This window comes from Nannospalax galili, unplaced genomic scaffold (genome assembly GCF_000622305.1).
Source record: "Nannospalax galili isolate Female #2095 unplaced genomic scaffold, S.galili_v1.0 scaffold613, whole genome shotgun sequence".
Lineage (NCBI taxonomy): Eukaryota > Metazoa > Chordata > Mammalia > Rodentia > Spalacidae > Nannospalax > Nannospalax galili.
In genome coordinates this window covers 497,244-510,570 of record NW_008332065.1, presented here as the reverse complement: position 1 = coordinate 510,570, position 13,327 = coordinate 497,244, and the positions used below count along the sequence as shown (strand labels likewise).

Sequence of the window (13,327 nt, the reverse complement as noted above, 5' to 3'; positions counted from 1 at the left end):
AGTTCTGTGGAAGACAGGTGATGCCTGCAGCAAAGCTCTGAGGAGGGGATGCATGCACGTTTACGATAGTAAAATCAAAATACATCTGCAGAGTGATATTAACGACAGCAAAATGTATATTTTAACACTAAGAAGAAATAAAATCCTATCAGGATTGTATCTCTTTTACTATACTAAATTTTTAAAATGACTGTTACCAAAATGGCTTAAGATAAGCAATATCAGGGCCAGCGAGATGGCTCTGTTGACATCTGCAGAGTGATATTAACGACAGCAAAATGTATATTTTAACACTAAGAAGAAATAAAATCCTATCAGGATTGTATCTCTTTTACTATACTAAATTTTTAAAATGACTGTTACCAAAATGGCTTAAGATAAGCAATATCAGGGCCAGCGAGATGGCTCTGTTGGTAAAGTTTCTTGTTGCCATGCCACATGGTGGTAGGAGAGAATTAGCTCCTACAAGTGTCCTCTGACTCCCACACATGCGCTGTGTTGCCCTCATACACACACATAAATAAATATAAACAAAAAATTTTACGGATAAGCGATAAGAAATGTTAGAAACTTTAAATATCAGTAAAGCTCCTTCAATCAGCTAGTATTTGTGCTAGAAATTTGACAAAGTGGGAGATTTCATCATGCAATTTCCTTCTTTCTAGAACTATTAATTAACCTTGTTCCCAGAACTCCACTAAACTCCCCTGCTGAAAGTAAGAAAGTAAATACAGTACTGCTAAGAAAATTGGTTCATTTCCACAGAACTGAGAGACTGGAGCTTTTGTCAAGCAGAACTTGCTAAAGAACTATTCGTAAACTATTAGCCACTACATAAAAGCTTTCTAGTTAATGGTGTCCTCCCTGGATACCGCGCTGGAATGTGCAGTGGTTTTGAAAAAGGCACAGATTTGGCCCAACTGTAAATATTAGGTGCACAGAGGAACGCCATTGTGTAGGGTCGGGGGTGGTGTGGGTGTTCTGATTCCCAATGCTGACAGAAGAATTTTCATTTCTCTTGGTACTTACTTTTTTCTACTACAATTACGATTTTGCTAAGAAAAATAAAATATGAGTTGTGTTCAATCTGAGTTTCCAAGTTTCAGTGTCTGCACAAAAGAGAAAGCTTCTCTTTCATTTACCTAAATGATTCACCTTTCAAACAGCGTGATGACGGAGGCCGGCAATCCCGCTACCGGGGAGGCTGGGGAAGGAGGATGGTAAGTTCGAGGTCAGCCTGGGTTACACATTTGTCCCCCAACCCTTTTTTATACAAATCACCCTTCTACAGCCTCCAGAGCTCCGGCAAAACAGAAGGCCTGCCCACCGCCACCGCGTAGGGGCCGCAGGTCTCTGGGGCGTGCCTACGCCGGGTCGATCTGAAACCGTGGGTCCAGGCAGCGTTTAGGCGTTTCTGGGTGAGGATGCTCTACCCGTCCACCGCAGACAAAACCCAAGCTCGGACTTTGAACCGAACCCTCTGACTACTTTTGCCCTTGTATGGCGGCTTCCCAGCCCACAGGTTCTCCCCGACTTTGGATTCTCCCCAGGCCCACCGCGTGCACGAAGGGGCGCAGCCCCCGGGCCGCTCGGGGAGACGCGAAAACTACAACTCCCGTCAGGCCCCGCGGCCCGGCCCCGCCTCGCCTCCCGTTGAGCCGGCGGCCGCGGGTGCTGGGCTTTCATCCGCGGAGCGGCGGGAGCGAGACGCGTCCTGCGGTCCTCGCCGACGGCTGAGCGTGTTCCGACGGCGGCCGCAGCCTCTGCGGCTCTCAACCTCCGCTCCCGCTGGCCCGGCGTGCAGGGAGAGGATGGTGGTCCGCGTGTTCATAGCCTCGTCTTCGGGTTTCGTGGCGGTGAGCGCGGGGCTGGAACGCGGGCAGGTGACCGTCAAGCGCGGACCCGGCTGGGAGGCGGAGGGCGTGGAGACCTGTCCTCCCGGTGCTGCCCGCAGCCAACCCCCTGCCGCAGCTGCCCGACCCCGGGGCCGTCCTCGCTTTGGGGGTTCCCGACGCCCAGTCCGCCTGTTCCCTGTGGGAGCTTTGGCTACTTTGGCTTGGTGGTAGTTTCCCAATGAAACTAGTTTAAAGCGATTGGTCGCCACTCTCTTCCCAAGTCCGTTTCTTTACTTTTACGCCTGACCTAACAGGACCGTAAACCACATTTGTCTTGTTGGGTCAGGGTTGTTTTCACTGTCGCCTTTCTGCCTGGGGTGTGGTGAATATTTTTACCTTTCTGTGTAAACGTGTGTCCATGTGTTTTCTTTCCCCTCCGTAGTGTTGTGAATTTCATCTTGGAAATCTATAAATTGGGGTGGGGTTTTTTTTTTTTGGTATTTTTTGGGGGGCGTATTTGTTGGTAGGGTGTTTAATTCTTTTAGGAAGGTTTTATTATTTTTTTTAAAGAAGATAAATAGCCAAATAGTCACACCTTAAGGAAAAATTAAGAAGTACACTTAACAGTCCACAGAATAAGGCATGTAGCAAACGTGTTTTACGTAATTATTAAGTCTTGGTTTCCATAGCTAAAACTTTTAACTACAGTTCTAACAGTCCGATTTGTGAATCCGATATATCAGAGCAAGAGTGATGGTTTATAAAGTTTGGTCCAGCGTGTTGCCTGCCCAGTGGACAGATTGTCCCCAAATTTGTTTCTTAAGTGGGTGGGATGGAGTATGGAATAAAATATTGTTTGAAAATCCCTATAAATCACTGCAGCTTTTTATTTTAAAATAACCCAGTTCTGTGGTACGAAGACCCCCGTTTTCACAGGGAACACCCAGCGTATCTTTATGTGCAGTTGTGTTCTGGTTTTCAAACTTGTCACAGTTTCTGGGGTTTCTAATTATTTGATTGCTTAGTCATACTTGCCTTCTACGGATTTTCCCATGAAAGCTGCACTTTATGAAACCTGTATTGTTTCCTATGTAGATTTATTTAAAAATACTCCTTGTTCTAGAGCTTTGATCTTACCATAAAGTTGCCTGCTTCAATAATTGTTCTCGTAGCAGTTTATATCTGGTGGATGGGATGCCTTATAGTACTAACCCGAGGTTGTCTTGTGTAAGTCAGCATCTGAGTCAAGTTGATTACGTGGTTATTTTGTCCACAGTAGTATATCAAGACGGTTCTGGAACCCTGCTTCCGTGCTTCATCAATTCCATTAACAGATATTTATTGTTTGCCTACTTTATAGCTTAAATTTTTTAAAAATTTAATGCTATATGTTTTACGCATGGAACTAAAATGAAGAAAGTTAAATTTTAGCGCACTGACTTGTGGTGTAGTGGTGGTGTAGTGGTGACTGGTGGTGTAGTGGTGACTGGTGGTCTAATGGTGACTGGTGGTGTAGTGGTGACTGGTGGTCTGGTGGTGATTGGTGGTCTAATGGTGACTGGTGGTGTAGTGGTGACTGGTGGTCTAATGGTGACTGGTGGTGTAGTGGTGACTGGTGGTCTAATTGTGACTGTGTAGTGGTGACTGGTGGTCTAATGGTGACTGGTGGTGTAGTGGTGACTGGTGGTCTAATGGTGACTGGTGGTGTAGTGGTGACTGGTGGTCTAATGGTGACTGGTGGCGTAGTGGTGACTGGCAGCCTAGTGGTGACTGGTGGTGTAGTGGTGACTAGTGGTCTAGAGGTGACTAGTGGTCTAGTGGTGACTGGTGACTAGTGGTGCTCCACTAGTAGTCCACTAGTAGTTCCTGTTGGTGCTTGAGTTTTCTGTAACGTGAATAATATGTTGAAGAGTTTACAGTTGTATTGCACCCTTAAAATGCTTTGATTCTGTCAGTTGAGTAAATGTGGGTGGATGCTCCTAACAGCTTCTTTGACTTGGACAATGCACCTACGAACCTCAAAGTGGAGTTTTTCCCATTTGGGTGTTTTACTCTGTGTCTTAGGACCCCATGGTCTGATGTGGTTTCATTTGAACTGGAGGGCATACTCAGTTACCACATATATGCACTAATTATCTATTTCAGTGGTTTGCTGTTTGAAGACCCAGTCTTTTTTCAGGTCTTACATGGTGTTCACTGAGTCCCCCCATTTGTAATATTATCTCCTACATCATGCATATTTTTTGGTAATAGTGATATTTTGATGATGTTAAGTTTATGCTCATCTGCAAAAAAAATGATTCTTAGATGTGAAAAAGATGTGGGGGAGGCTAATGGCATTTAAAACATGAAGCTGTATTCCACCGTTTGCCTCCAGCAGTGTTTGGCTGACCATTGGCACTGTTTTATGGGAGAACAAACAATTTGATTCCCAAGTTAGTTCGGTTTGAGATAAACTGTATTAAGACACGAGGAAGGAGTGTGGCTAGAATTAGATTTGGCTAAGCCTGTCCCAGGGCCTTCCAAAAAGATGCTCTTCTCCATCTGCAGGACATTTAAGGAAACTATTTAGAGAAAATCCTCCAGTCTTCCCCTGAGCTTGGAGCTTCAGCAGTTGACCTAACAACAGGAAGGCTGAGTACCAGTTCATCCTCTCCAGCCCCAGGTGAAGTTTGCTTTTACTGAGAGATAAAAGTGATGTCACACTGTGCCGTGGAATTGCTGCTCTCACTCACTCCTGTTGCAGTGAAGGACATTCTACCTCAGCTCTAAGAAAATAGTACAGTTGTAGAAAGGTCATTTAAGATTTTAACTTATTCTGAATGTATAACCAAAAGGGATGGGGGGCTTGGTAACTTTGTCCAGGAAATATGGCAATTTGACTTTTAAATTTTAAAACATTGGAAGCAGTTATTTCATTGATGTGTTCTACAGAATTTCCTAAGGTCGCCCAGCATCCTGCCCACTCTATCCTTGTTTTGTTGGGAACCGGAAGAGAATAGAGGGTGTGGTCTCTGTTCTTAAGGAATTCCGGACCAGGTGAGGGGATAAGATAGGTGAGGTGAGACCTATGGTGATAAACTGCAGGTCAGGGACTTGCCTCTTATGCGAACATTCCTGCCAGTCACCGAAATATTACAGGCAGCAGAGGGATGCACTGCAGGATGTCAGATAAGAAAGAATATGCTAGAAATCATAAAATATGCACGTGGAGCCTCAGGCAACCAGCAGGGAGAGGGAGCCTGGGAGAGGCTGCAGGTGGAGGAGCTGTGGGCAGCAGAAGTCCCTGTGGACCTCTTTTGACAGCACGGTGTACTCTTCCAGTTCCTAAGGAAGCCTGTGATTGCAAACTCCACAGTGCTCAGCATCTTGGAGATAGTTTCAGTATCTGCAGCTTGGCTGCTGCTTGGAGCCTTTTGTTCTTCAGGGAATAAGGTTCTGTCCAGCAAGGAGGGACTTCTGGTGTGAGGTTTCAGAAGAATCAACCTCTTAGCCTTGCTTGCACTCAAATTTATTAAAAATGAAATTTAGTCTTTTTCTGTTCATTAAAGTTCCTGGGCTCAGTTGAAAGTTGTAGGGAAACCTGAAGGTATTTTTTAGTGAAATCTAGCTACCTAGTTTTTCAGAAAAGAGAACTTGAGCATAGAGTTGTAGTGATTTTCCCTAATGGCATTTATGCAGTCAGTACACTGCAGATGTAATTGGAAGTCAGTTTCCACATGTGTTCATTGAGTGATACATGTGTTTATTTTAAAATTGAAAACTAAGTACCAGGCCTGGGGTGGGGTGGTGGTGATAAATGTGCAGGTGTGTGTGCAGACATGTAGAGGCCAGAGGAGGACTTTGGCTGATCTGCTCTACCTCTCTCCACCTTATTTTTTGAGACAGGTTATATTAGTGAACCTGGAGCTTTGGCTGGCCAGCAATCCTTCTGGCTTATACAACCTACAGCACTGGTGTTACAGGTACATGCACTGCCATGCCTGACTTTTTAGGTGGGCATTGGGGTCTGCACTCAGGTCCTTATGCTTGTGCAGCAAGTGCTTTTACCCACTAAGCCATCTCTCTAGCCCTAGTACCAGGCTAGGTGATGTTAGGTGCTAGGTGTGAGGATGATCAGGAATGTAGATGTGGCTGCTACCTTATGGCACAAATCAGTGCTATCTTCATCAAGCTTAGAGACTTGGCATGCAAACCATCTATCTGGTCAAGGAGGATGAAGGGTGAAGGGCTGATGTTGGTTTGGGGGATGCGTTCTTGAGTCAGAGAGAAATGAGCTAGATGGCAGCATACATCCCTGAATGTTGAGAGCAAAAGAGACAAATGCAAAGCTGGGATATGTGGCGTTTGCTCTGGCTACACACATTGTATTCAGGTGAGGATGGATGTGAAAGGGGAGGGTGGATAAACACTCCTGTCCCATTCTTATTTTGAGCATACAATTACCAGTCAAGCTGCTGCTTTCCTGTAGAGTATTCAGTGAAGCTTTACTGTAAGTAAACCTCATAAAAGAGGAAAAGTCTGGATGTGATCACTTGTAGTGGATAAAATTCTTTGCTAAGTTCTTGACTGCCACAGGAGCTAGTGAGCAGATGCTTAGGCTCTTAGGACCTTCATAGTCCAAAGTAATCTCATGTTCCAGATGAAGAGGCTGAAGAAAAATGACCTGATTGATAGTGTGTTTAGTTGGCACCCTGACCTAGAGTTGAGCTCTAACGGACAGCTGGTTCTAAATCTTCTAGAGCAGTTTTCCCTGCTATTCTGTCCCAAGGTATATTCCACCCTAGGGGGTGAATCTGTCAAGGATGCTGGTATCCTGTAGTCTGCAGGCTTGTCTGCACAAAAAGCTACCCCATGGGTCAGAGGCTCCTGAGCCAGAGACAATGCTGCAGGGCACTGGCAGAGGTGTGTGGAACGATCTTCAGGATGAGGTCCTGCAAGAAGTGATAGGAGAGGCAGAGATAAGTTGAGGGCTTAAGGGCAAGCATGTGGTTATGGGAGACAGCAAGGAGTGATTGTTTCCTAGGACTGCCATCAGCAAAGTTGCCCAAACTGGGAAGCATCAATATCAGAATTCAGTCTCACTGTTCTTGAATCTGGAGGTCAGAGATCCAAGTGTTGGTCTTCTGAGGGATCTGCTGGCAACCGTTGGCATGCCCTGACTTGTACATGTGTCACTGTGACAGCAGCCTTTTTGTTTGTGTGGCATTTTCCCTGTGTGCATGTCTGTATCTGTGCTGGTGTTCACATTGCACATTTTTATGAGCTAGTCATACCAAAGTCGGGCCTACCCTATTGACCTCATCTTAAGGAACATTTGCAGGGATCCTGCTTCCAAATAAGGTCACCTTCACAGGTGCTGAAGGCTCGTACTTTGCAGATACTGAAGGCTAGTACTTCACATGTGCTAAAAGCTAGCACTTCACAGGTGCTGAAAGCTAGTACTTCACAAGTGCCGAAGTCTAGTACTTCAGTGTCTTTGAGGTGGACGTAAACCCATAGCAGCATCACATCCAGTCTGGGGGGTGCACTGTAAAGACTGGAAATAGAATTTTCTCTCTAACAGGAAAGGCTTTGGGCAAATTTTTTAAGAAATATTTTATTATTTTTTATTATTTTATGTATATGAGTGTATTACCTGCATGTATGTAAGTGTACCCATGTCGTGCAATGCCTACGGAGATCAGAAGAGGGCTTCCCCTGAATCTGGAGTTAAGGATGGTTGTTAGCTGCCATATGGGTGCTAAGATTCAAACACAGGTCTTCTGCAGGAACAGTCAGTGTTCTTAACTGCTGAGCCATCTCTCTAGCCCCAAATTTCTTAAATCTTAAAGTTAGCAGCTAGATATCAAATTATATGAATTTACAATTTATATGTAAGGTCTCTTGCTAGGAAGGGACATTAGTTTTTTTTGTTTGTTTGTTTTTTGACAGCCTGCCTGGAATTCACTGTGTAGACCAGGCTGGACTCTATCTCACAGAGAGCTGCCTGCCTCTGCCTCTGCCTCCTGAGGGCTGGGACTAAAGGCATGCACCACCACTCCTGGTGTAGGAAGGGAGATTTATTAATATCCCAAGGGAAATCCTGATTTTGTTTTTTTCTTTTTTGGGGGGGTGGGGGGGGCTTTTTGAGACAGGGTCTCCCTGTAGCCACAGCTGGTCTGGAACTCATTGTATGGACCATGCTAGATCCACCTCCCTCTGCTTCCCAAGTGCTTGGATTAAAGGTGTGCTCTACCACACCTGGCTTCTTTTTTTTTTTTTTTTTTTTTTTTTTTCCCCCTAAGGATTTTATTTAGTTTCATTTTATGTGCAGAAGTATTTTGCCTATGTTTATGTAAATGTACCTGTGTGTGCAATGCCTGTGGAGGCCAGAAGAGGGCATTGGGTCCCCTGGAACTGGAGTTAAGAATGAGTGTTAGCCACCATGTGGGTGCTGGGAACCCAACCCTGCTGAGCCATCTTTCTAGCCCCTGACCTCAGTTTTTCTAATATATTTTAATTCTTCCCAATTTTGACATTTGTTCCCATTCTCCTATAACATTTAACTTTGTGAATACAAATATAACCAAGAGCATGGATTCTTTTACGAGATTTGGGGCTGTTTATCTACTTTTGTTCAGACACTTTGAATCAGCATTTCAAACCATTTGGGGAAGCTAAGTTTTGAGATGTATTTATGATGTGAAGTCCTGGGTGGTTTCCACAGCGCACGTAGGAATATAAGACTGCACAAATCTTGTTCTTTTTTTGTTTTTCAATTTTTAAAAAATAAAACACAGAAAGGAACTACTATTAGAAAGAGATTTAAAAGTTCAGCAGGAATTAGTATGCGCTACTATCTAAATGAGATGTCTGTGTGTGTAGGTGTGTGTGTGCCTGTGTGCGTGTGAGCATGCATGTAGCCCAGCTGACCTGGAACTTGCTATATGTAGACCAGGCTGACCTCCATCTCACAGAGATCCACTTGCCTCTGCTTCCCAAGTTGAGTGCTGGTATTAAAGGCCTGGGACACCACATCCAGCCTTCCATGTTAGGTTTTGAGAGGGGAATCTCTCTGAACCTGGAACTCACTGACTGGCTAGGTTGACTGGAGAGGCCCAGAGATCCTCCACATCCCCAGCATGAGAACCACAATACCTGGCTTTTAACAGGGATGTTGGAGATTCAAACTCAGGTCCTCATGCTTGTACAACAAGCACTTTACCCACTGTTTTCTCTCTCCGGCCCAATAACATTTCTTACGTAGTTTTTTGTTTTTTTAATATTTAGTTTATAAAAAGTTTCGAAATGAATTATATTTTCTTGGATTAGAAAGGAGTGACAGAATAGAATGTCTTAGAGTTATCATGAGGCTTTTACTTTTTAAAATAAAAATTGGCATGATTTACTGATCATCATATATATAGAAACAACATGTTTTATTTTGAAATGCAGATTTTTAAAATGAGATCAAGAAATTATTCACCTGTCACATGTCAGTTTTTAAAGTCAACAAGCAGCCGGGGAGAGGCAGTCATTTCCTTCAGTGGTGTAGCTGCTGGCTGCTTGCCCATGCTTTACTAAATAGTCCCCACCTACAATCATGCCTGCACCCTAGTTAAACTCAGTGGGTCTCACACACACAAAGACACAAAAGTAGGAGAACTTGTTAGGATGAAGAAGTTCAGCAGGAATGGGAAGGGAATGAGAGGGTCAAGGGGGTGTAGATGATCAAAATTTATTATATGTATGTGTAAAATTGTCAAAAAATAAATTTAAAATATTTTTTTAAAATTAAAAATAAGGGGCTGGAGAGATGGTTAAGAGCACTGGCTGTTCTTGCTGGGCTTGATTCCCAGCACTCACATGGGGGCCGATAACCGTCCATAACTCCAGTTCCAGGGGATCCAACACCCTTTTCTGGTTTCTGCAGGCACTGCATGACACGGGTGCATGAACATATATGCAGGCATAACTGATGCACATAAAATAAAAATAAATTAAAAATTTAAGAAAAAGATTCCAAAAGTAAAAAAATAAATGTTTATCATAATACAGATGGAGAGCCCTGTGGACCAATCCCAGTTCTGTAGGTTTGAGAGTAAGAACTGTGTTTCAGCTCTCACTCACTCTCCTAGAAATACATACGTGGTACCATTTCTCTTTACATTGCTTTATGTGTTTGGCCTTTCTTTCCAATCAAATTGAAATTTCATATCAATTTGCCTACCTAAAAATCCTCCTACCTACCTTCTGATACATAATTACATGACCAAAATTCTACTTCTTACTGCCTTCCAATTCCAAATTCTAAAATGATCTTTAGAATACCTTAAAAAAAGTTAGTTTGCAGTGCTGAGCTCCATAGGAAGGCCTTCCTGGGCCCCCAGCAGTTCTTTAGTGGGAAGGGATTTGATGGCTGTTACTGTACCTGTGGAGTTAGAAACTTAAGTTCTGATTTAAATCACATTCCATATTCATTACTTTTCTGTGATTAATCTTACGCTGTTTATCTATTATGCAAAACAGGACTTTGGCCTTCCAAATTGGAACTGGAGGGAAATTGCTGCTTCTGTTGCTCTGTTTTGGCATGTTATTTGTTTCCTAAAAGCCAGCAGAGGTGATGGGAAGGGGTTAGGTCTGGGTGGGGATCAGGGCTGTCCTCCAAAGGGATGAAGGTTTTGGGAACCCAGTTTGTTCATGTGCTCTGGCTTCTTGTCTTGTCATGTGATGGCTGGCCTCTACCAGGATGTGTGGAAGTGAAGGGGGCCTCATTACTGGAGACTTAACTGTGGGGGAGTTGGACTTTGGCCTACAAACAGCTGAGCTAAATAAATTCATTTCTCTCTATATATCTAGCCCCAGATACTTTGTGTAGCAATGGGATAGGACTAGTACATACGCAAAATGATACGTAAACATTTGAGGGAAAGTTCCTACTTCGGATTATGAACATTTACTTTTTTGGAGGTCTTTTTCCTAGTTATAGCTTGAGAGTCTGTCATTGAGCCTTTGTGTTTAGCAGTTTTTAGACAGTGATCAATCTGTACTGTCACCTAAGTTGGAGGATGGCTGGTGATTGGAGAGGAAGGGAGGAGGTGGATGTTGGAAGCCTGAACTCCCTAGCCACGAGCAGCCCTGCAGATTCCCTTCTGCCTCCTCTTAATAGGCTTATTGAGCTTATCCACAGCACAGGCTAGTTACTGAGGAACTGGACTGTGGTCATTTGGTGAGTTAATATTGTTATCTCTGTTGTATATTGGTGTGTTCCCTCCCCCAAACTGTAAAAAAGAAATCAAACTAGGAAAAGCGTTCAGTTGAATCTGACCTTTCTGGGCTTATGACCCTTGACAGTGGAACAGAAAGCCGAGTGGTGGGCTGCCTACCAACAGCACCTCTGGGAGACCGGCAGTTTTGTTGGTTTCCTCTCTTCTGTTACTACTGACACCTTCCTGAGGGACTCAGACTGGGATTGGCTCTGTGCCTGGCAGAAGTCAAGGAAGGGTTTCCTGCAACTGACCACTGAGGGCTGGGCTCAGAGTGAGGTGTACACTGGGCTGTGTCTGCTTTGTCGTGGACCTCGGTGTTCCCTGGCCGGCACCACCGCTGAGCTTTCAGAGCAACGTGAAGCCAGGGCTTTACTTTGGAGTGTGTTTCCCACTTCCCACTGGGTGATGGCCCAAATCTGGGAATGGCTTTTTTCTTCTTGGATCCAATGAGTTGGGAGCAAAGGGCTGAGAATCAAAGGTCCAGTTAGGTAACTTGCTTGGCAGGTCAGGCCAGGTCAGTGGCTTTTGGTAAATGTCATGGAAGGCAGCAGCTATTGCTGCATTCCAGCCTGAAATGAAAAACAAAGCAAAGAAAACAAAAAGACCCAAAGTCAGCATAGCTTTCGCCAGAGTTTGTGGTTGTTCTGTGAGTGGCACAGGGTGGGATGCGGCCCTCCTTCATGGCATTCCCCTGTGAGCTGCAGCTCAGCATCCTTTTTCTCTTCTGTAATAGTTATGCCCCTTTGAATGGGAGTCGGCTCAGTCCCTCAGCCTGGAACCCGATTGACAGGAGTTTGAGTCATACTCCCCTTAGTGTCTGTGTGCAGGGGATGGGGGAGTTGGGGTCAGAGATCAGCCTTTGGAGTCACTCCTCAGAACCGTCCACCTTGATTTTCTATTGTTTGCTTTTAGAGAGAGGGTGTCTCTTTGGCTTGGAGTTTCCAAATAGGCTAGGCAGGTTGGCCAGCGAGCCCCAGAGATCTGTATGTTTCTGCCTCTCCAGGGCTGGGATTAAAGTATATGGCAGCGTGTTGGGCTTTGAAGGCGAATTCTGGGAATTAAACTCAGGCCCCTATGTTTGTGTAGTAAGCACTCTGCTGACTGAGCTAACTCCCGCACTACGTTTTTTTTTTTTTGTTTGTTTGTTTGTCATAACTAAACTACTGGCCAGAATAAGCATTTGGGTTGAGTATGTGCCAGTTTATTTAATTTTACAGGGGGTTTATGTTCGGTGCACCGAAGCACTTGTATCCCCTCCTCACGTCTGTCTTTGGCAGGCAGTGCACACTGTCGTCAAGGCAGCGTCTCAGAATGCAAGGTGCCACCGATGACAGGCTTGACCTTAGGTGAGTCACTGCAGACCTTCACTTGTAAAGGTGGGATGGGAACCGAGAGTGGCATATGATGTGCAGTTGCTGCTGTGGGGCAGTTAGCAGAGGGCCTGGCTGATGCGTTGTGCTGGTCTAATGTTAGTCCTGTTGTGTTGTCATTGTCTTCAGAAGCAGTGCACTAGTAATGGACACAGTAAAAATCATGGCCTTAAACTATGAGATCCCTAAGCCTCCATCCAAATGGTGTATGGTGCATAGTGCTTGCTGGTATGGTTTTAGGGAGAGGATTTTAGTAAATTTAATTACGTGTAAAGGGTTTTCTATTTAAACAAATGAATAAGAACATTATGATTTGGACACATGGTTCCCTAAACAGACCAATTACTGTGTTGTGTTGAGATTTTTGCACACTGATAGGTAAGCTTCACTTTGTGCAGGGTCATTCAGACCCTGTCTAGTCGCGGCCCGCAGCCCGCCTACTACTGTGGGGTCATTCTCCTTTGCTGCACTTAGTGTCTGGTTTTAGAGTGCTGGTTTGGTTTAAGGTTTCCCAGATGAATTTCCAGTAAATTTCATCCCAGATGACAGCTGTGACAGAGAGTCAGTGGCTGCCTGGAGAACTGATTTGCAGCCTTGTCTGGGATGAGCCAGGAAGTAGATGTGTAGGACCTGCCCAAGCATCAGAGGACCGAGGACAGGCTGAGTCCATGTGCTTGTTTTCATTTCTTAGACTGCTTTGGGATTCTGTCTTTCAGAGTCTAATGCAAGAGGGGAGGTAGAAAGTGGAGGCCAGAGTTCAGGTTGTTGGTGATTAGAAAGCCTGGTGGAGTGTAGACAGCCTCCTGGTGCAAGGGGCAACATGCATACAGTACATCCAGGAAGGCAGGAGGGAAGAAAGCAGGGGGAGGGT

General features: G+C 44.7%; 1 protein-coding gene across 1 annotated transcript in view; it reads left to right on the top strand.

Annotated features, from left to right (window-relative positions):
• The first annotated feature begins 1,170 nt into the window (after positions 1–1,170).
• The window catches only part of Sh3bgrl2 (SH3 domain binding glutamate rich protein like 2), a 62,234-nt gene continuing 50,077 nt past the window's right edge, over positions 1,171–13,327 (top strand). Inside the window, exons 1-2 of the mRNA XM_008827172.2 lie at positions 1,171–1,220; positions 1,523–1,883. Coding sequence (XP_008825394.1) covers positions 1,171–1,220; positions 1,523–1,883 — 411 coding nt within the window. The remainder of the gene's footprint in view (positions 1,221–1,522; positions 1,884–13,327) is intronic.